General features: G+C 43.8%; 1 protein-coding gene across 1 annotated transcript; it reads left to right on the top strand.

The window, feature by feature from the left end:
- The first annotated feature begins 349 nt into the window (after window positions 1-349).
- Window positions 350-22,470, top strand: LOC146036659 (A-kinase anchor protein 17B-like). Its single transcript, XM_083160588.1, has 5 exons — window positions 350-425; window positions 10,267-11,032; window positions 15,221-15,342; window positions 17,677-17,905; window positions 20,521-22,470. The coding sequence occupies exons 2-5, from the start codon at window positions 10,277-10,279 to the stop codon at window positions 22,090-22,092; spliced, it is 2,679 nt and encodes an 892-aa protein (XP_083016714.1). The 5' UTR covers window positions 350-425; window positions 10,267-10,276; the 3' UTR covers window positions 22,093-22,470.
- The last annotated feature ends 1,704 nt before the right edge of the window (window positions 22,471-24,174 follow it).

The following is a 24,174-nucleotide window of genomic DNA, read 5'->3' as shown; positions in this document are numbered from 1 at the left end:
ACTTTTTTAGCATCCATGTCGACTGTGTCGACATTCAGGTAGAAAAAGTGAAAAACCCAATGTCAACCGTTAGACTGTTGACCTTCCCCATGTCGACCTAATGACCTAGTGCTGTCTATCCAGTGATCCATACTTTAGTAAACGCAAGAAAGCTAATGGTGCTTCTTATGTTGCAGATAATAGGAATGCACAGGGTGGTTACAGGTTGCAGGTCCCATCAGCAGAGAGAGGGTTCGTCAATGTACTGTCAGATGCAGAAAGGAGCCAGTGAGCGGGCTTTGGTAAACCCCCTGTGTTTTTCATAAGCTAATATTAGCATCATTTTCTGTAAAAGCAGGAAGCAGATCACACGTATTTCATCTGGCTGCTTCTATCTCAGACCCAGGTGCACACTGCGCTAACCTACAAATCAGGACAGAAACTAGGTAAGAAAGATATATTATCCTGCCCAGCACATTAAGGTTATTTAACAAGTAGCTTCCTTTAATTAACTTTCTGTTTATGGTGGAATTTCTAATGAATTTGTTACTTTTGGAGCTTGACCCCCCCCAAATACAAATGTATGCTTGCTGTCATTTAACTAATAAGCTATAATACTGTTTGCCTGTATAAGCCACAATACTGATTACCTGTGAGATTGCAGATGTTTCCGTTCTTGTCTCACATGATAGAGAGCAGTAGCTTTGCATTGTGACATACAGATTAATGGCAATACCTGGAGACAGGAGGCTAGGGCAAGAATGCAGAGACCAGGCTGTGGTTATCTTCCTGGTAAAATACAATTTTAAATAATTATATTAAATAGGTCTAAATGTTGTGTCTTTTGACAATGTTTTTTATGCGACATCTTTATTTATTAGAACCTGACATTATTGTCATATAACATTATGGTAATATAAACTAATGTCTTTAAACCTAATACAGCTCTTTATATAAGTTTATGATGTATGAAAGCTGTATACCATTAAACATCTTTAGGCTATGAAAAATAAAACCGGTGCCAGATGTTGTAGTCAGCTCCTATGGGAAAAGTGCGATATAATTATCCTTACCTGCACTGTCTCTGTTATTAACCGCTGCGCTTTGAGATCATTTTAATCCCTGTCAATATCTTGTTTACAACGTATCAAATGTTTGGCACCTTTTTATTATACGTATAGGTTTTTGGATGATTTACATTGTAAAGAGAAATATTGTGAGTGAAATCAAGTGGAAAACTGTCCTGGTCAGTTTAGCTCAGTGGTTTTCAAACTCGGTCCTCAGGACCCCATACAGTCCACGTTTTCCAGGTCACCCAGCAGGTGCACAGGTGCACTCATTACTCACTGACACATTTTAAAATATCCACAGGTGGAACTTATTATTTCACTTGATTCTGTGAGGAGAGCTGGAAATATGCATTGTGTGGGGGCCGAGTTTGAGAACCTGTGGTCTAGCTGCATCCATACTATTTCTCTGGTAACTCTGGGGGTTATTCACACCTGATCGCATGGTTGCAAATTTGCCGGGTTTTTTTACAGGAAGCTGGCGTTTGGGGTGGTAATAGAAATTTTGTAATCTGATGTTTTCTGTCAGTGCCTGGGAAAATGAAGACATGCCCAGACTTTTAAAGGGAAGTCTATCGCAGCATAGTAACTCCTGGGCTATGCAAAGACAGCGGGGGAAATTTACTAAGATGTGTATTTTACTTCACATGTGATGTTGCTATGGGTAACCAATCAGATCCTGTCTACTATCTTCTGGAGGGTGCTAAATAAATAAGAAGTAGATTCTGATTGGTTGCCCATAGCAACATCACATGTGAAGTGAAATACCCATCTTAGTAAATTTCCCCCAGCATATCAATTAATGGTGAGCAGCTTTTGCATGGATTTGCTATTGTAGGTCTGCAAGCTTTTGCACGCCATATGCATCATCGCTGGGCGGGATTTCACTCTGGCTGGGCGGCGATTACCTGATCGCAAAGCTCTTGCAAATTAGCAACCCAGCAATCAGGTCTGAATAACCCCCTTTATTATAGCAAAGCACCTGGTGCCAGAGACCATTGTGGAATGTATTACTGTATATGTGCCACCTCATTCTCCAATGAACCAGAAAGGAGGGCAGTCAGCCTGCGCAGCTGATGGTAACCGTTAACATAACCAATGCCCTTATTGGCAGTTGTGCCTGGAGCTGCCAGACATTTATGTTTGTTTGTTGCTGTTTACATTAGTGCTATGCTGTATGTAATAGCCTGCCTAGTCTCTAGATACAAGAGACCAGGATACTGCTGTCTACTACTTGCTAAAACAATGTGGTGCATATATGAAAACTGGTGCACAGGTACTTGATGTTTAGTTATCCAGGACCGTAACTTAGGGTGGGCGAGCAGTCCTGTCGCACAAGGTCCCTGGAACGGCGTTCAGGGCTTGCTCCTGGCAGGCACCTTGCAGCCTGTGAAACTGCCCAGAGAGTCCTTAGGATGCTCCGGGTAGTGTTCTACTTTCCAAAGTCATGACATCACAGGGGTTTTTTTGTTGGGGGGGGGGGACGACAACTGGCACAGGGAGCAATGGCATCCAGTTTCATCAGAACTGTTGTTACCAATTAACCTCACAAGCATGGGTTATATGTTCCATTTCAGCAAGGCTCTATCTGTGTGGAGTTTCTTTCTGTTCTCTTTGTGTTAGTATGGCTTTTCACTGCTCCAGAGGCGTCACAGTGTGTAGTGATACCTGGTGTGCAAACCAGAGACTCCACTGTGGGAAGGAGGAATTGCCCAAGGGAATGGGGGTAACTTCACTGTGCGCCCCCCGGTTTCATCACTTCAGGGGCTGCATCCAGAGACTTTGCTGCACTTCCAGCTTGTTCTTGGGTATGGGTAATAACCGGACCCCAGAACGCTGGACCGGCCAGGCTCCATTCATCTCCATTCAATATCTTTTATTCTGGAGCTTGTAGTGCCTGGTGCCTGTCCGTGGGTGTCCTGTCCAGTGGGGCTGCTGTGAGACCTGTCACCAGGAAGAGGAGAAGGGGGAGAACACAGCCTCCCTGCATGGTCCGGCGATGAAATAAAAACCGGAACAGTCCGGACCACATGAGGAGGCTGTAAATCTCCCCTTTCCCATGTCCCTGGTGAAAGCCATCATACGCATCCCCCGGCCAAGACACCCCCAGATGGGACACCCCCCGGACTGGACAATAATGTCACACCGCAGCAAACAGGTACCCGTCACTACAGATGAGTCCGCAAGGGTAACACGCAATTGCAGTCCACAGCCCCATAGTGATGCCTGTGCCCTGATTTCCATCTACAATACAAAAACATAGCAATAGGTTAATTATCTTCAGACAAAAATCAGCTGTAATGTGTATATGTCTACATGTGGTAGTAGGGAATATGCATTGTAAGCTTCTCTGGGTCATGTAATGATGTGTATGGTAATAGGTGCTCTATTGAGAGCTATGCAGTAGTGTGCCCTGTAGAAATAACTGTTAATAAATAAATACTATGACTATGACGAGAAGAGACGTTTTAAGGGGGGACATGCTCAACATGTATAAATATATTAGGGGCCAATATAAGGAACTGTCAAACACCCCTTTTTCTGCAAGACAGGAAGCTAGGACGCGAGGGCACGAGTTTAGAAAAAAAAGATTTTGTTCATCTATTCTAGAAGAAAAATTTCTTTACAGTCAGAGCAGTCAAACTTTCTTCCTGGAGAAGTGGTGTCGGCAGGCACTATAAATACGTTTAAAATAAGGTTGGATAAACAGTTATTGGTTAAAAACATCCACGGGTATGAATAAGTAACATAATCTGTCTCTAAAATATCAGAACATACTATACAACAAGGGATAAGCTACTATAAACATAGGTTGAACTAGATAGATGCAAGTCTTTATTCAGCCTCACCTACTATGTAACTATGGGCGAGATGCACTAAACAAAAAATGCGGTAAAACCCTGTTTTCAAGGGTTTTACCGCATTTTCATGTGCAGTTAAACCCCACCGCCAGGGCTTTGCTGCCAGGGGTTACGCCAGCTTTAGAGCTGGCGTAAACCCCATAGAAGCCTATGGGCTTCCCTTTGCATGCCCTGCCGATCCGCGACACTCCCCCCCCCTCACCTCTGTCTGGGCAGCCTCCTGCTGTGCTGCCTGGAACAGTGGCCTCCTCCTCCCTGCAGCCATCTGAGCAGGGAGCTGCTGAGCAGGAGAAAGGGGAGAGCCGCCAGGGACACATCGCCGGGCACATTGCAAAGAGCCGATCTAAATGCAAGAGCTGTCCTTTGCCATAATTTTCTCATATGTTAGAGCATATACGATAATTATCTTTGCAATAGCTGGCGATGTGTGGCTGAGAGGGCCACAGATGTTACTGCATCCCGCCCTATGGCTTACATATACACATACATAAACTCCCACATGCAGTGGCCTCTTTATCTATTTTGTACCCTTTGCACTTAGCACAGCTAGAATTTCTTTGTGACATGAATTGAACATGGTGCTAATAGATTCTTCATAGATTCTGGTCCATGATAACATGGTAGCATTGCGTTGTTGCTGCACATTTGTCCACATGCTGTGCTCTCATAGCTGAATACCACTGTTGTGTTCTTGATTTTCCTTCCTGTCAGTCTGACTTTTATACTCAGACCTCATTAACAAAACCTGCTGCTCGCTGAATGTGTTTTTGTTTTGCATACCTTTCTCTGCAAGCTCTAGAGACTGATACATGTGTAATTCCCATGAAAGCCGCAGTTTCCTAGATACTCAATACGTCCCACCTGACACCAATATATATTCCATGGTCAAAGCCACTTAGATCGCTTTCCCATTGTAGTGTTTGTTAAGAACATCTGAGTCTCTTGATTGTATCTGCATTCATTGAGTGATTGCCACATGAGGGACTATTTATTATTAACTATTTGCAGCATTTTTCCTAAAAGCACCTGGTTTTGGGTATACCAGCCCTCAGTCCTACCAACAAACTATTTGGATGGCTGGAGGAAAGTTGGTCTGATGTGTGGCCAGCATAAGTATCACATGCTTGCTCGTTTATCTACCCCAAAGACAGCGGCGTAGCTACGTTTTGGGCGCCCCCCCGCCGTTAGAAGGGGGGCGCCCCCCGCCGCCCATTCAAAGCCCCCCCAATCCCCCGCAGCCTTACCTTTTGCGCTGGTCCCGGCGGCTCTGTTCTTCTGCTGAGGACCACCACAAAATGGTTGCCCCCATACAGCAGACAGTTTCAGAGAACTGTGTGCTATATGGGGGCAGCCATTTTGTGGTGGTCCTCAGCAAAAGAACGGAGCCGCCGGGACCAGCGAAATAGGTATGCCTGCGGGGGATTGGGGGGAGGTGTAACTATAGCACCGCAGCCCCCGGCGCCCCCATATGCACAGCGCCCCCCCCCCCCCACGGTGGCGGGGGCTGCGGTGCTATAGTTACGCCAGTGCCCAAAGATCGGTATGTAGCCTTCTGCCTCCTATTTGCCATTGTAATTGTACTTAAGTTTCCCATTTCCTCCTCCTTTCCCTCTCCCTCCTTTTTCTTTTAATTCCGCCCAGTCTTGTTAGGGTACAATGTTTCGATATGGATTCATTGCCGCCACCTCATTGTATCGGTTCATTCATTCATTCCTCATTCACCGCAATTACTTTTGCCACTTTGTACGATTGATCGATATGTTCTTCTATATTTTATGTGTGCCCTGGTCAGATAGCAGCGTTTATCCTGTTATACAGTTGTTTGTATGATTTCTGCTGAAAACTAATAAAAATTATGTTTTTTTTTTTTTAAAGTTAAAAAGTATCACGTGCATGTATGACCTCTGGTTTACGCACATATCCGATGGTGGGGCGGCTGCACATGCCATTCTGCTCATATGCAGAATGTGGCCTTGCACGCATTCCGCCCTATTCGCCATTTGGTTTGATTAAGCTGGCCAGTGTTCCCGCAAATCTTGGCATGTTGCCCCCATTTCCTGGGCATGGTGAGGCCACAATCTGCATCATCCACATGAACAGCCAAACTGTGTAATCTAAGGGATATTGGTAAGTATCAATGAATATCACCGTAAAAAAAGTGGATGCCAAGGCGCTGCTCTTTTTATATGTCTCTGCTGTTGCTGGGTAGACACACTGCCTGGGACAGGCTTGTTTGACCAGCAGTTGCTCCTGCAGTCGCTGAGTCTGTACACTGTGACTAAAGCTGGGCACACAAATATACAATCCCTGTTTTCTTGCGACCGTTCGACCGACCGTAGACCCGTTGGACGGTCCACAAACAACAGCCGATATGCGCGTACACACCTGTACAATTTTTGACAATTTTGACAATTCAGCAATGGTTTGACCTCTCCTCTGCAGCCACTGAGTATAAACACTGACAGGAGGCAGGGGTCTGTAAACTGTGCTTGATAGGGTAGGGGGCACCATCAGGCTGCACACAGTGAGGGGAAAGGATCCAAAGATGCAGAGGGTCCGGGTGGTCCCTGTGAGGTTATGAAGATTATCTGGAAGATTATGCATCTGTTGATTCCATATTTACCTGGCCACATCAGATGTCGGGGGAAGCCCAGCCTGGCATTGTTGCATTAGGGTTAAAGGAAACTATTAAATTCCGCCGCCCGCCCCCCCTCGCTCGCTGAATTTGCCCGCACAGTGCGGAAGAATGTTTTTCATAAAAGTCCATTCACAGCCTTGTGGGCGAGGACCACAACATTCGATGGTCACCAACCATCAAATGATGTGGAACAAGCACGCAAAACGAAGACACTCCGAGGTGTCTTAGCTTATTCAGATCCGAGCTTAGTACAAATTTGTTTGGAAAATGGCATAACCATGTGCACTGCAGGTGGGGCAGATGTAACATGTATAGAGAGAGTTAGATTTGTGTTTCTGTGCAGGGTAAATATTTGCTGCATTATTTTTACACTGCAATTTAGATTTCAGTGTCAGCACACCCCACCCAAATTTAACTCTCTTGCTTGAATTGAATTCCGTCCGGAAAACGATCGGTCGGAACCATTCGAGCAGGGGGTCGAGAGGGGCTTGAAAGGCTGTTTGGGCTCATTACCATATGCGTAAGCCCCGTGTTTCATGGGCGTTCCCATGAAAACGCTGGACGTATGTATGGTAATCCGTCCGCGATGCACGTGTGGGGGGCGGACAGCTGATATAGCCGTATGTCAGCTGCCTGCCCATATCCCTGCTTTCGCACAGAGAAATGTCCGAGTGGTCTGGAGCACTCGGAGCTGTCTGACCGCTCGGTCCATCATTTGATGGTCGGTGACCATCGGAGGATGGGGGAGGTTCCCACAGATGGGGGAGTCGTTCACATGAAACATCCACTCGCGGTATGTTCGCTCGGCGTCTTACCGCATTCGGACGGTGTGAGCGATCCGTACGGTAGGTGGGGTTCTGCAGCCGCGTTACTGCCTCATTTCCAAGGGAACACCAATGAAACACTGAGTGTTCCCATGCGTCCATCCACTGCCGCCCCACGCCCTCAGCCTGCACTGTTGGGTTTGAATGGTACCGCAGCTTTGCAGTTCGCTGTGCCTGTTCGCACCGGCATCTGCACATGCGCAGATACCAAACATCGTGCGAACACGTGGGGAGCAAATGGACCAGAATAAGGTCCATGGCCTGGAGACAACCACAGTGCCTGATAACATGATTTTGAGTTGCTCGCCAAGTGGCTGTATTTGCAATAAGCTGTGAAAAAGAAGTTTATTACCTTATTCTGGTGCAAGATTCTGTAGGCCTAATGTGGGTATTTGTGCATCTGAAAGCTATGCCGCCCATTGCTGCAAACTGGCATCCACACTGGCACCAGCCCTATACTAGGTGCAAGATATCTGTCAGTATCGGGATTCCCTTCCCCGTATACATGACGCTGAATTGTATTGGATACACTCTCACAAGTAAAGGTGGTTCTGAGTGTTTGCCCAATTCAAGGCCCTAAACTCCTCTAATACATAAAAAGACAGATCCATCTGAGTCAGAATATTTTTTTACATTTATTTACAGTTTCTTATATAGTGCAGCAGATTCCGTTGCGCTTTACAACTGATGACAACACTGAAAGAACAAACTGGGTAAAACAGACAGACATAGATGTTGGAGGGCCCTGCTGCAAATTTACAATCTATAGGACGGACATAGAACATACAAATTCGCAGATGTGCATGCTGTATGTGCATTGTCATCCTTGAACAGAGATCAGTCTGATCCATCCCTAGTCTTTTATCACTAACACCTGACCTCCACAATATTATTATTTTATTTATTTATCACGTTGTATAAAGAATATTTGAACATTCACATGTCCCTGCCCCAGTGGAGTTTACAATCTATATTCCCTACCACATGTACACGCACACACAGACATTCTAGGGTTAATTTAGTTAGGAATCATCCCAGAAAATGGAGGATGGGATTGTCCAGGGAGTGACTGTATATCTACACCAGGCAGGGCCGGCGCCACCACTAGGCAAATCTAGGCATTTGCCTAGGGCGCCGGCCACTGGAGGGCGGCATTTTGTGCCGCCCGGGTACCTGTCCTACGGCGCTGTGTATTTAAATCTGGCGGCGGAGGCAGCGGGGTTCCCTGCAGTCCATTAGAAATCACGAGCGCTATCCGCCGGGCTATGCGGAAGCGCTTCTAGTGTGAAAACTCTGGCAGCACAGCGCACGCTGATCTCAGCCAATCAGCGTGCTGCCAGTGTTTTCACACTAGAAGCGCTTCCGCACACACACACACACACCATGTATTACAATGTATTACAATGTAAAATCCTCACGAGGCATCATATGATTTGAGCAATAGCACAGCATGTGGTACTAAGGGGCCGATGCAGACCTGTTCGCACAGGTCTGAATTTGTCCCCATCCCTGCTGGTGGAGTCTGCGCATGCGTATAGTCGCTTATGCGCATGTTCAACTGCAAATGCCTTATCTGAGTTTTTCACTCGCCGGGGGTTCAAACAATGATTGGCAGTCAGGGGGGGCGGTCACTGGTGTCCAACCAGCGTTTCATGGTGTGCCCACGAAAATGTTGGGCGAGCACATAGAAACACGTGACATAGAAACAACTGACATCACATGTGACGTTTACCTGCTCGCTAGGCCGTAAGTTTGCTTGCCATAATACTAAGGCATATACATCACACTGACGGTAGAGGCGTAAAAGGACACCTCAATAGAACCAGTAGAAATGTACCCAGTTTAATGTCTGAATGGATTATTACATTGACGATAATAGAATCATTTCTTAATTTTCATCTCATTTTTTTATTTCATCTACATTTTTGACTCAGCATAGCAACGTTTTGCAGATAAATCTGCTGACTGCACTTGTGACTTTCTTTCTACAATGGAAATAAATATTGTTTGCAGAAGTTCCCACACATGTGTTGCAATTGGTGGTTACTTTGCTTTCACTCTTCTGTCCAGTTTAGTGAGGCATTCACAGGGGGAGGGGGATTCAGACCTATTCGCTTTAGCCCGAAATGAAAAATAAATAAAGCTTTACTAAGCCTCTGTTTAATAAATAAACCACACACACTGATGATCAATCCTGTTGCCTACTTAGTGGTATACAGAAACCATGCTATGTGGACCAAATTGTGATTCATTGGTCCATAAACCCTCAGTAGTCTACTGGTGGTGCCTCAGTGCCCAGGAAAGACTCTTTTTAATTGTTGCTTATCAGCTTTATTTCCTTTACCCATTATTTGTTCCATGAAAAATCTCTTTTTATACCTTATTACATTTTTTTTTTTATTGTTCAGTTTTTTCTGTGTTTTTGTCTTTTTTTTATCCTCTAGAGCAGTGGTCCCCAAACTGTGCGCCGTGGCTCCCTGGAATGCTTAAGGACACTTGCAGGCGTTCCACGGGTTGGTGTTCCGACCCATGGTTTTATTTATGGTTATTTATAGACAAAACCTGTTCTGGTGACTGCCAATTATAAAATATGTGTACAAACAGAACCCTTTACCACATAACTGAACCTAAGGATCACATATTAGCACAATCCACTTAATTTTATATTTTTTTCTACATTTTTTATTTGGCCAAATGATTGGAAACCCCTGCTCTAGAGTCTATCAGCTTACTACTTACCTTTGCACCATTTAAGGTTATCCATTGGACTTCAAGTTCAATTAAAACTAGATAAATGGAGGCATTCCAATTATAATATTTTTTTATTTTTCCTTTCAAGATTTCCCATATATTCCAAGTTGTATTTAAATAATATTGTGGTAACTTTTTTATTGCAGAAAAAACACGATGATTGCAACTCCGGTATATGATGACTCTGAAGTGGTGGAGTTAAATGCTGCATACCGCCTGTATCTCAAACCAAAGACAAAGTTAATATTGTCTGTTATCCTTCCAGAAGAAACAGATCAATGCAGACCAATATCAAATTGGGACATTTTAGAAGAACTGAAGACTATGGTTGCTCCGGACTATTTCAGTTCCCTCAGGGTTTCTAAAAACACAAGGGAGCTAATCCGAATTGAAGGTGAAACTGACACTAAACGTCTATCTCAAATTTTTTTGGAAAAACTTAATGGGCAAAGCCTTCAACTAAGCAGCATTACCAAACCGCTAAGTGTAGAGGTCACTGAGACGCCTCCTGAATTTTCTGCTAATGAAGATACTAAAGATTTACTATCACAAATGGTGGGAGATTCAGAGGTCAGCACAGGGAATAATATATTTTCATCTTGTATCCATTTGGAGGGATTGCCATGTAAATGGTTTTCAATTTTGGGCTCAAACATAGAAAAGCCAAGTGAGGAGGTAGTGAAGAATACTTTTGAAAAATATGGAAAAATTACAAATATTGACATTCCCATGCTTGATCCATACAGAGAAGAGACCAGCGGAAGCCCAGTGACTGGTGGTGTCCTGCAGCTCTTCCATGCTTTCCTCCAGTATGAAAGCCAATCAAGTGCCTTAGATGCAATCAATTCATTGCAAGGAATGAAGCTCATATTCACTGCAGAGGAAGGAAAATCTCTGGCCTGTGATATAAAGGTGACATATTGTTTGAATAACATGGGTAAAAGTCTGTTTCCCCCCATAACATTTGCCAACTTTAGCTCCCTTATCCTGTATCTGTATAACATAAGGGCTTCTTCTCTTGCTTCATGAGTAATAGAGAAAAGTTGGGCCAAAATGTTGATCTAAAACTAATGTCTGATATGCAGTGACTGGCTCAAGGTTACTGGGTTGGTTTATCAGACATGCGTTGCCCTGTGTGTTTGGGCCATTACAGCTTTCCAATGTTTTCATGTGCTTGCTCCCCATACATGCCATCAGATAATCTGTTCAGACCTATTTATAGAGCAACAGCAATCGTTTTTAATTGTTCTACAGTTGTTAGGGTTGAAAATACCCCAAGGACCATCTAATATACATTGGCAGTTTTCTATGTTTAACACAGGTTATACATTATATTATATTGTGTAATTATAAGCTCTACATAAAGTTCCGGCCCCCATATCAATATTATATATTTCATGTAGAGTGCTACACAGTGGCATAACTACCAAGGGTGCAGAAACTATGGGGCCCGAGCTGCTTTTAGGGCGCAACAGCTGTACCTGCTCCCAGTCACAGGCAGTCTCCAACATGTATCACTTGCCCTTCATATCTGGCTGCTGACGATAGCACAGACGCGAATTCAGCAGCTAAAGCATTGAGCCCCCCCAGGTTCCAGGGGCCAACAACAGGGCTTTTTGATAGTCTAAAAAGAAAGGAAAAGAGGGTGCTCCATAGTGTAGTAAAATGCATTATTCATAAAAATCGGCAAACACTGCCCATCACACACCACCATTTACCACCTCACGCCGGGATCTCCACTGCCACTGGTCAGGAACAATCCCAGCACTTGCATCTGTCGGCTTTGACAGCATGATCACGTCAGACAGGCCACCTTAATAGTCTATTATTTATTACTTGTGCCGGCGCTGAATGCACCACTCTTGGGCCCTCATTCTGCTTTGCGAACCTTGTAATGCCGCCCGTCGGGTGACCGTATGCCCGCCCCCTGCTACTCCCTGATTTTCCCCGCAGTACTGTGAATGGATATTTTGCTGCCTTGCGTGGGTGCCCGAAATCATTTGATGGTCGCTGACCATCAAATAATTTCTGTAGCGTTCGCTAATCTAAGTCACTCTCTGGGGAGATTAGGGGTGCCCTGCTCTAGTTAGATTAGTGGTGCCCTGCTCCGAGAACAGGGCGGGCAGCTGACATCCGGTGATGTCACCACCCGCCTCTGGAAGGCAGGTAGCCGCTCCCGTTCACATGAGGATGTCCAGCTTTTTCTTGGGTACGTTCAGTTAACACTGGGCATTCACATGCGACTGCCTCCTGTGCGCCCCCGCACTGCAAGTGCCTCGGAGATGATGCAAGTCTCTGAGGGTGCCCGCAGTGAAAACCTACACATGCGCATTAGCAATCATGCGCAGGCCGTCAACATTGGTCTCCAATCAAACTAGGATGACCCCCTTTTGTCCCGTAGACTAAACTGTCACAGTGCACTACGTGTGAGGTGTCACATACAAATAGAGAAGCTGTCCAGAAAGCTACTGGTGAACGGTGCGGGAAATGTAGGTCAGATTGGTAGTTGAGGCTGCCAGACCAGAAAAGAAGGTGGGGGTCTTGGTGGTGTTAGTAGCAGGCATGGGTAAAGGCTTTGATGCTACCCCAATGCACACTACTGTCACCTCGGTACACTAACCTGTCACAACTGAGCGGTCTCTGAGCACGCTCATGCAATTTCCACCACGCCCAGCAATCCTCCAGCCTCCTGCAGCCAAAGACTTCACCTATAGTAGCCGCCTTTCCAGGGCGAATTTGGTCTGCCCCATATTCAGATGCCCCCAGGACTTCTGAAAGACAAAGTGGCAATTGGAGGCTGGGCAGGGGAAATTGTACCCCGCAATGCGTACTCAGAAACCCACAGTTTGGAAACAAAGCTGTGCACAGGGTGTGCTAACAAAAATAATAACAAGGCTGAGTGCAACAATGCAATGGGTGTTATAAGCAACTAAACAAGAGACTGTTTGTACAGATAAATTCAACAATGCATAAGGTGTTATTAGCAACAAGACAAGAGACTGTCAAAAAAGACAGAGGCAACAATGCATAGGATGTTATAAGCAACTTATGTAAATACTGTACTTTGCAATGTGAATATTGCAACAATGCATAAGATGGAAAGACAATAAATGACAAGATTAGGACAGGCCTGAGTGGAAGCTTCACACCAGGATCTGGGCTGCAGGGGAGCTTGGACAAACTGGAGCAATGGCAAGGTCTCTGACATGCAGGTACACCAAGCTGACAGGTTCAACAGGAACTATCACCACCATTTTAGGGTGTGGCAGCCAGAGACTAAAAAGCACTAAGGGCCAGATGCACTAAGCTTCAAAAGTGATAAAATGGAGAGTGATAAACAACCAACCAATCAGCTGCTGCCTGACATTTTTCAAATGTAGCATGGCAGGTAGGTGCTGATTGGCTGGCTGTTTATCACTCACCATTTTATCACTTTTGAAGCTTAGTGCATCTGGCCCAAAATGAGCACCTGATTACAACTGAGTGCAGCTGCAGCAACCCTAATCTTTCCTGGACAACGAGAGACACCGCTTGCACCTGGCGTTCCCATTGCCAGGCAACCAGCAGCCCCTGCACCCGGCATCTGCTTGTTGCTAGGCGCCGGGCAAAGAGCAGGAGGCGTGGCATCCTGATTACCAGGTGACGGCCAGGATGCGCACCTGACAACTACCAACACATTCTGGGCACATTCAACAATTTTTTTTTTCACTCTCCAATTTATCACTTTTGAAGCTCTCTCTGACACTCTTTCTGCCTCTCTCTCCCTGATGCTGTCCATATATCTCTTCCTGATGCTGTCTCCTTCTTTCTTTTCCTGATGCTGTCTCCCCTTCTCTCTGACACCCTCCCTTGCTAGCTCTTTCTGACGCAGTCTCTCCCTCTCCCTGATGCTGTGTCTTCCTCGCTTCCTCCCTAACATTGGGGCAGATGTATTAAGCCTGGCAAAGATATAAACTGGAGATAAAGTGGAAGTAGATAACGCACCAGCCAATTAACGCCCAACTGTCATATTTCAAACAAAGCTGATTGGCTGGTGCGTTATCTCCTTCCACTTTATCTCCAGTTTATCTATTTGCCAGGCTTAATACATCTTCCTTCTTTGTATTTTAGACTATCTCTCTACTTCTCGGTCTCTTACTTTTTCTATCTTTCTCTCCCTAACACTGTCTTTTCTCTCCCTCACTTTCTTCCTGACTCCTCTCTCCCTGGCACTGTCTCTCTCTCTCTCTCTCTCTCTCTCTTTGATACTGTCCTTCTTTCTCTCTCTCTGACAGTGTCACCCCCCCCCAATATGAAATCCCGCCATATGCCAGTCTGGGAATGGCTTGCGAAAATCTCGCCAATCGGTACACAACTCCCTCTCCATCTAATGATTTTTCCGTCTGTGTCTTATCTGTGCTAAACCCTAACCATTCCGCAACTCAGCGATAGAAACAGGCTGATAGAGGCCGGAGCTGACGTCACACACCTTCCCTGAAAACTCTTGGGAATGCCTACATTTTTTCTGACACTTGCAGTAAACAGCTTTCTTTCATTCAGCATCTGTACGGCTTGCAGATAAAAGAATTGCTGAATTTTGTTTGCGGTTTAGCCTTGCCCATGCACGCTACAATCCATACTCATGTGCAGTCTTTCGATAAATGGTCGCATAGTAGCTATCAGATCTGTATATCCCCCAATGTCTCTCTTTGACACAAACTCTCTTCCTGGCACTGCCTCTCTCTATATCACAGTCTCTCTGTGCCTGCCACCCTCTCCTTCTCTCGCTGCCACCCTCTTTCTCTCCCTGACACTTTCTCTTTCCCTGACACCCTCTCTCTCTCTCACTCCTATCTCTTTTTCCATCATTCTCTATATTTCCATGAAAATCCCCCAATTCTCTCTCCCTCTCTTTCTTGCGCCTCATTTTCTTTCTCCCTCTAGCAACCTCTTTGTGTCTCTTACTCCCCTGGCTCTCTTTCGCTTTCCTAAAGGGCATTTTAGCAGGGGCCCTTTCAATATATTGCTACTATGGGGCCATTCAAAGTTCTAGTTATGCCCCGGTGCTACAAGTATGTTACTTTGACATTTTTTTTAAATCTTTTTAAACTGTTTAAATAGATAACTGTTGATAAGAGCAACCACTTTAGCGAGGAGGAGGTAAACCATCGGAATGCTGAGCGTCTTAAACTACAAGAGCTGGAACAGCAGAGGAAGCAAGAGAAAGAAAAGGAAGCAGAAAGGTGGGAATGATACTGTCACAATATATGACCATCTGCAAATGTTAGCTTTAGAAAATACAGGTGATCAAAGACATCATGTCTAAAAACTCATGCATGTCTAAAATCCATTTAATTTACAGTAGTACATTCCATATATAAATAGTAACCAGTGATGTTTTAACTTATAATTAAGTTTCTGGAGCATTTGTCAATGCATTTCTATGCATGTCTTATTCTATTTATTAACATTTATTTATACAGTGTTAGGATATTCCACAGCACTTTGCGATTGGGAATAAACATAGTAATCAAACAATTTTGGTATTAACAGACAGAGCAGTAAGAGGGCAAGCTGTCCATTGTGTGTGTGTGTGTGTGTGTGTGTGTGTGTGTATGAGAAATTTACTAAGGGAAATACATGTAAAATAGGTGTATTCGTATTAGAAAATATGCCCATTTTATTTGTATTCGTATTTTTGGCATTCGCTATTGCGAAAATACGTGCATTCGTATTAATTAATTTGCGCAATTGCACAAGGGAGCGATGTTTGATTTCTGCCCATGTGCAGATGCCAGGTGCGAACAGGCAAGGTGAACTGCAAGTTTGCGTCCCATTCGCCCAGCGTTTCATGGGTGTTTTGATTAAAACGCTGGGCATTCCAATGGAAATGAGGCAGTGACGTGGCTCCCGGGGGCAGACAACTGAGAGTGTCTTAGTTTTGCATGGTCATTTCACATCATTGGATGGTCTACGACCATCCAATGATGTAGTCCTCGCCCACAAGGCTGTGAATGGATGTTTATGCAAAATATCCATTCACAGCCGTGCTGGCGAATTTGGTGAGCGAGGGGCCCCCACATCATTGTGAATGGCGCGCGGTGTTAAAATCACACGCAGCGCTGCGAACCAGAATAATCTCCTTAAATCGCAAAGTACAGATCTCTAGATAGAGCTGTTCTATGTGATGGGAAGACTTCCAGTTTTACCCAGGAGCCCTTCTGCACACGCACATACTGACATGCGTATCCCGCAAGGGAACTGAATGGATCCCTCTCCGGGCAATTTACGAAAAGAGCCCATAGGCTTCTATAGGGTAAGACACTAGCTCCTAGTTCTGGAGTGTATGGAATATGGAGCTAAAGTGAGGTGCACAATAAACCATATGCTTGAACTCCCCGGAGATCCAGGACAAAACATATATTTTGTGAAAACTGAAAAGCAGGGTATACACTAGACGATATCGTCAACGATTTCCCTTGAACTCCCAGGTGAACGTTATAGCACATGCACACTGAACGATATTGTTCAGTGACTGTACCCACTTTGAACATGCGGGTGTCGAAGATATATTGAAATTGAGCTGCATGTACAGATGACAGAATACAATGTTGAAGACATCTGGGAGTGCGCATCATTAAAGCTATTTTACCTTTACCACATGCCGCCCAGGTTGATTTAAGGGGTACTTCAAGCTGTTCAACCTATTACAACTGTTTTCAGCGTTTTCAGTCTTGCCCGAGTTTTTCACCAGATGAAAACAAGGAAAATATTTGCCTATCAGTATTTAATCGCAGGCATTCTCGCCTGTTCTGAGTATGTTTTCGTCCATGCCATTTCACAGGTTTTTTTTTTTTCGAAATCGGCATGGCCGAAAACGACAGCAATAACAGGTGAAAACGCCCGCAAATTCGCCAAAACCATGTGAATTTGCGTCAATTTAGCCAATTTACATGTTTTTTTCCAATGTTAGATTATTCGCCCAGGCAAAAATTCAACACTCGGATTGAATATGGCGAGTTGAATTCACCCAAAAAAGGGGGAAAATTGGCAATATTTCGCCTGGCGAAAATTTTGCCCAGGATTGACTACCCCCCTATAAATTAAAATGGCGTATTCAATCTTGGCTGAGTTTTTCACTATACAAGAATTGCCTTTCAGTATTCAATCACGGACATTTTCACAAAACTTTTATTTAAAATGGCTGCAAAAAGGGGGCGAAAACGAACCACGAATTCAAGAAAACCACGTAAATTTATGGCAAATTTATGCTGATGCACTTATTTTTCACTGATGATGGATTTTTCACGCAGGGGAAAAATCAGCACTGGGATTGAATAGGGCGTTGAATTTGCCCCCAAAAAAGGCGAAAACTGCTGATATTTCGCCTGGCTAAATTTTTCACTGGGATTGAATACGGGCCAAAATCTTAAAGGCATCAGTGAACATTTGCTACAGAGGTAATGCTTATCATCATGAATAGGATGCAGTAGGTAGCCCCTGTTTATTTTCATCCCTGTCATATTGAGATATCTGCTTTAAGTAAAGGATAACCTGATTATTATTTAATCGCCCAGAAAAAGGAGAGTTCTGGAGAGAAAGGCTCGAGCAAGGAAGAGGAGGGCCAGGCTGAAACGTAAACTTCAGAGACAGAAACAAAGCCAGGAGATTGTGGTGCAGGAGCAAGAAGCCTGCCCAGAAGATGCAGTGGAGGACACACAGGAATGGGAGGACCGGAAACTGCTCCTTGCTCAGAGACGGCTTGAATCAATTAAACTTCTCACCCTTATCCTGGACAAAGTAAATGTAAGTGTTTTCCAGAGGTTCTCTGTACACTAAATAATCATTGCAGGTGTTTGTGGCATTTTACAATATAAATGTGGGTAAAATGTCTGTCAACATTGAAAAAAATTGTGTAGGGAATACCTGTTCCTCAACACCAATCACCATGCGGTATTAGTCTGCATTATTATGTCTTCAAAATTAAGTGCTCCATATAGTACCTTAAAAAAAATTGTGCTCACTGTAAAATCTCTTTATCAAAGGCCATCTGGGGAACACTGTGTTATGCTGTGTACACACGGGGTAATATGATTGCTGGGGATATATTGCTAGCAATATATCCCCAGCAATCATATTGCTCAGTATCTCCTTTTCATCAGCGATGAAAAGGAGACACTGCTACGGGGCGGAGGGGGAGCGCAGCAGCAGCAGACGCTGCTGCTGTCACTTTGATGGGAGGAGGGAGGGAGCAGCGGCACGGGGCTGGGGAGATCAACGCTGATCTCCCCGGCGCTGACCTCCCGGCACAGCGATCGCCGGGGAAAGCCGCTGGTCGCAGGAGCATGCTCCTGCGACCAGCGACCATTAGGCAGTGCACACGGGAGCGCGACCATATTCCCAGCGATTTTACATGAAATTGCACCCGTGTGTACTCACCTTAAGTGATAACATGTGTGTTAAAAGTGTGGCTATAGGTGTTGGCACTATACAATTAGAAAAGGGAGACAGCCCACCTATAATCCCTCCCACATCCACCAAGCCTCAGTTTGTACATTTAACATTTAGGGCAACGGCACACCAATAAAATAGGAAACTGTCCAAAAAGAACAACAGATCAGGAAGGTATTGCAATGTTCCCCTGATGGGAGGAAGAGATAATATGGTAAGTACATAAATCCAATTACCTCTGTTATCCAATTGGGGAACATCGGGGGAGTGGGTCAGTAAGGCAGCATGAAGAACTATTTGGCCAAATCCTATCACTGCAGAGAAGCCAGCTTTTTGGTATCACCACCTGGAATGGTGACATTTGGGTGCGCTCAAACCACACGTGCAATGCCTGTGCCTAGTCTAAATAGGTTCTATTTAGAATTACTCTTTGTCTTCTACTCTTTAACCAGTTTTCAACCATCAAACCTATTTTTCCTGACTTATTACTCCCTATTATCTACCAGACACTTCTAGTAAGCAGCATTGAATACTTTAGCAAAACACTTAGCAACACAATTAAGTATAAAACGTTCTAGAATCAAATTGTATTCGTTAGACATCACTGGTCTATAATGATACCATGCTAACACTCTGTTATGGAAATATTTTCTACCAATATATTTCAGGATTACATCCTTTAAAATTCCTTAAAATAATGTATCCTCTATAGAAGCCAGGAACACAGGCCTGGAATTTCCTGCTGCATTTTTAACATGCTTGCTTCATCAATTTTTTGGCATTGATCAGGGATAGTCCAATCTAGGTACACACTTTAACAACAGTTTTGGTATATATGCTTATACACTTAAGGTGCCCATATATTTGTCCGATTTAGGCGGATTTTGCCCAATCCAGATGGATCAGGCCGAGAAATCAGCCCAAATCAGATGTGTTTGACATCCCTCAGACCTGATGCGCATCGGAGCGGGGAGGTCGGATGGCCTGCACATTGAATATTTTTAGCACCCATGATGTGTCGGTCCGTTCCGTAGGTTTGGGCCAGCAGTGAGGCACCGCTGGCACACAACTATGTGCAGCAGTGGGGTCTGCTCTGTAGGTTCAGGTCGGCTGGATCTGGTCAGCATGGTGGCTGGGAGCTTGTAGTGGTACTTGCAGGGCGGTGGGGCGGGAAGCGCTGCTAAATTTGAAAAAAAAAATATTTTGAAAAGACTGGCTGGATGCTAATTGGCTGAGAGAATTCAGCCAATCAGTGTCTGGCCAGTCTTTCAAAATATGTTTTCCTATTCAGCCGTGCCTCACCGCCCAGCAAATACAGCTACAAGCCTCCAGCTGCTGCCCACCCCAAATGCCCGCCGCTGCTACAGCTCCCCGGGGGATATTACATGCAATAAATTTATTGCATGAAAAAATGGCACATCAAGTGCCAAATTGCATGCGAGCCTCCAGGGGAGCTACCAGGGGGATCTCAAGGGCAAACTGGACAAGTCGGACTAATGTATGGGGCCTTTACTGTATGCAATATACACTCACCGATCGGCGGTATGATGTCACTAGCCAGACATCACAACTGGTCAGGCATTTAAATATAACCGTCCAGTTGTTATGTCATTGTTGGTGGTTACTGCAGCTGGCATATGGGTTGGTCAGCAGGATGTCTGTACACACTGGCATATGTACAGATATATCTGCATCTGCAGTGTTCCAGGGTCGACACCATATGCTTGTGAACTATGCCATTCATAGATGTATCGTGTGCAAATCTTTAATGATTTATCATTAGTTGATTGTATGAATGATATATCACATAGCGTGTTTCCAGCCCAAGATACTGAACTTACATTTTTTAGTAGACTGCATAGACCATTTCTATAGAACCTATATCCTGCCATTGTTTACTCTATTGTTACTACAGTTTAATATTGTTAACTTGTCTATGTAATGATGTAAGAATATCATTTGTCTCTAAGGATCTGGTACAAGTGAATAGACTTGAAGAGGAACAAATGAACTGTGACTTTGCAGGAGAATTGAGTGACTATTCTGTGTCTACCTATTCAGAGAACAGTAATGTTATGTTTGTACCAATCACCGAGGAAGAAGAAAGCAGTCAACATGAGAATGAAGAGAATACCGACGATAAGCTGGAAATTAAAATATCCGAGGAAGATCTCAAGGACCATAGACAAGAAGGAATAAAAGATTCATTCTCTGATAGAAGTCACCAGAACAACTATGAGGATGACTCTTGTTTTGGATACTCAGATGAAAATCAAGTCCGAAAAATGCATCACCATGATCAACATCGCATTTTTAAAATGTCATCTATGCAAGAAGTTCCTGTTGAGAGAGGCTCCAAAAAACAAAAAATTTATGAAACTGATGAATTTATCAACTATTTGTTAAATCATTATCGCAACCCAGAGTATGCAAGGTTATTTTTGGAGACAAGCGAGAGTTCAAACAGGCCTTGGTGCCAGAGGGTAGTTGTATGGAAAGGAAACAGCTTTCAAATAAAACTGCAGACTCTAAATGGTCATTTTGCAGAGATGAACTTTATTCCAGAGTTGGAGGAAGAAACAGAAGATGATTGTAAATTGGAGCCACCTGTTCCAGAGTGGGAGGAGAATTCACAAGAGTCACCTGTTTGTAGAATAACAACTAGTAAACCTCAGAAACATTATGTTGAGAGGGAGCATGAGGTTCCAACGATAAGACCAAGGCCTCGTTTTGTACAAAAGTATGAAAGTGTGTATAAAAAACCATGGAATGATGAAGAAGACATTGAAAGCTCAGAGTCCAATGATGAACTAAAAGAGGTTTTGGAAGAAATAAGTAGCACTTCAGAATACTTTAGCGAGGAGCTAAGTGGAATTTCAGGAGAACAATCCAATATCAGGAGGACATCTAGAAAGCAAAGAAATGCTAAACAGCTAAAAAAACTAAAACACTGCAATATTTCCGGCCACAATCAAGCTTGCCACCACAAAGATCTGCTGGGTCATTTATTGCACTCATATTGCCAGAATTTAAAAAAACATTCAAGATGTAAGCTGACTCAAACCTGCCGAGGGAAACCCAGTTTTCCTAATCAGTATGATTCTGACACATATGAGTCTGATACAGACATGGAAGCCATAGTGCAGAAAACATGGAAAAGAAAAAGATCAAAGATGAAGAATCCAGCCTACTTTTTGAAGGAGAAGAAACTTAAAGAAAGATTCTCTAGCTCTGAAGATGACAGCAGCTCAAGTGATTCCCAGCTGCACAAGATAAATGTCTGGCAGAAGCAACCCAACGGGAAGCCAAGACACAAGATGCAAAAGACTAGGAGCTGTGATTCTGATGAAAAACCAAAGAGACAATGGGATCTTTATTTTGCAGAAGATGTGTCAGATTCGCCCGAACAAGAGGAGTCCTCTTGCGATGATGAAGAAACTCAGAGTAGCTGGAGCTTAATTTCTAGCCAACCAACAGGTGAAAATGAGCCACTTGGAGGTTGCTCAAAAGGCTTGTACACCGATCACTGGGACTGGGAATAACACTTTAGTGTAAATTCTTTCCTATAATGTCCAATTATTAAATTTTGATCAAGAGAAAATTGCAAAAGAAAATTACCAGTAGATTCTCGAGTAATGGTTAATTGGCCATAGAATGTCTGCATAATTAATAGATAATAACATGTTTTGTTTTGTGAGAAGCATTGCAGAGAAGAACTTTAGTTCGTATCCTTTGTACATAATATAAGACATCTTTTTTAAGTAATTAGTTTCATTAAAGAGGGCCTATGAACAGCAACCTTTGGGGGAATTTTTTACTAATCGGTGACTTATTATACGGTTTGCAGACTGCTTCATTTCATGTATAAATGTAGTACTCAAACTGCATCAGTTATCATCTTGCAGTTTGGAGAGTGAAGATGCATGGTAATCCAGATTGTAAACGCTTAGGAGTAAATTCAATAAAGATCTAAAAAGGAAAAGTGGTGATGTTGCCATATCAACCAATCAGAATCTGTCTATCATTTCTCTATTGCATCCTAGAGAACAATATACTCAATCTGATTGATTGCTGTAGGCAACATTACCTCTTTTCATGTTTTAGAAGCTTTAGTAAATATACCCCCTATGTAGAGTGCCTATAAAGTTACATAGCATTCATTTAATGATGCCATCTGTCATTATTCATCTATATTATACACTTGTGCCCATATGCATGCTGGTTGTAGTTGTACAAGCTTATGCTGCCACAATAAATTGCACTTTTACACCCAAACTGCCTGGATGCGACTCGGCAGTTGTTCCCTTTTACACCGGTGTCCCCTGGCATTATTTCCCGGGTAGGGAACGCCAGTGAATTTGGGCCCTGGGAGATGACATCTTCTCCCAGTACCGGGAAACCCGCCAACCGTCACCCCCGCAACGCTGCCTGACACCCCCGCAATGACAACCGACACACTGGGGGCTGCCCCCAGCACCCAGGTAAGCTGCTGGGCTGCCCCCAGCCTCCGTGCGCCCCCAGCCTCCGTCCACAAGTACCGCAAACAGCAGCAGAGGCTGTACGCAGCCCCTGCCCAACCTCCGGACTGACCTCAGGGCGCTGCTGCTATGTTTTATTGTGATAGAAGTAATGAGTGTGAGAGTTTACTAATTTGTGTGTCCTGTATTATGAGAAAATATGTACAATTACTAATGAATATGGTTCTTGTAATTGCAGCTTTTTACCATTTTTTTCTTGATCAGGAACAAGTAGTGACATTACAATTTACAATGCAGACTTTAGTTTATTAGAAACTTTCACTGCCTGCGTGTTTAATTTTAGGCACTAGATTGGGGACTTGTGCATAGGCTGCGGGGGGGTAGGTTTATATGCAGCGGGGATAGGAGGGATAGGTTTAGGCGCTAGAGAGGAGGGTCAGGGTGAGACTGCGGTAAAGAAACTAGAATCTTAGGGGTATATTTACTAAAGTATGAGTTTATACTGTAGACATGGAGATGTTGGTAACCAATCAGATTCTACTTATTTATAGAATATGGTTTCTATGATCAACACCTGCACTTTTATATAAATATATCCCTTACAGATACAATGATGAATTGCACAATTGGGGTTTGTTTGGACATGTTGTCAAATGGGTAAAATGCACCAATTTTTAAATGCATTTTTGACGTATTATAGCTGTTTAGATGTTTTTACCATGTTTTTCATGCACTTATGACTGATACATTGCCCTTTGACCAATAGTTTGCAATACAAATAGGCTGTTAACTGTTTGAAACGTTTATGACATAACATTGGAAATGATTCCTGCAGACACCATTCATCCTAGTAATCCGGAGAGCTGATGAAAAGTGTATTAACAACAGAAGAACCAGTTCTGTGCATTAGCGGCTGACCTGCACAGGTACACAAGACAGTTAAACGGTCACTGGGAATTAACTTCTAATTAATGAGAAAAATAATGTCTATCTTCATTGACATGGAACATCATTATCTACTTATTTTTTTGTTTGTCTCCTCCTACTCTGTTAATGTCATTCCTCGATCAGGTCATTGGTATTATACTGTATGTACAGTATGTGACAAGGGGGAGAAAGGCTACCCTGACATATTACTTAAGGAAG

The sequence above is a fragment of the Crinia signifera genome, chromosome 9 (assembly GCF_055691185.1).
Source record: "Crinia signifera chromosome 9, ASM5569118v1, whole genome shotgun sequence".
Lineage (NCBI taxonomy): Eukaryota > Metazoa > Chordata > Amphibia > Anura > Myobatrachidae > Crinia > Crinia signifera.
The sequence above is the reverse complement of the archived record's forward strand: the minus strand, read 5'-3'. Positions and strand labels throughout refer to the sequence as shown.

Bases quoted from the DNA above. Each gene is read 5' to 3' on its own strand.
- LOC146036659 (XM_083160588.1), top strand. From the start codon at position 10,277: ATGATTGCAACTCCGGTATATGATGACTCTGAAGTGGTGGAGTTAAAT. The intron at 11,033-15,220 runs GTGACATATTGT...CTGTTTAAATAG, and splicing joins CTCTGGCCTGTGATATAAAG to ATAACTGTTGATAAGAGCAA. The intron at 15,343-17,676 runs GTGGGAATGATA...TTAATCGCCCAG, and splicing joins AAAGAAAAGGAAGCAGAAAG to AAAAAGGAGAGTTCTGGAGA.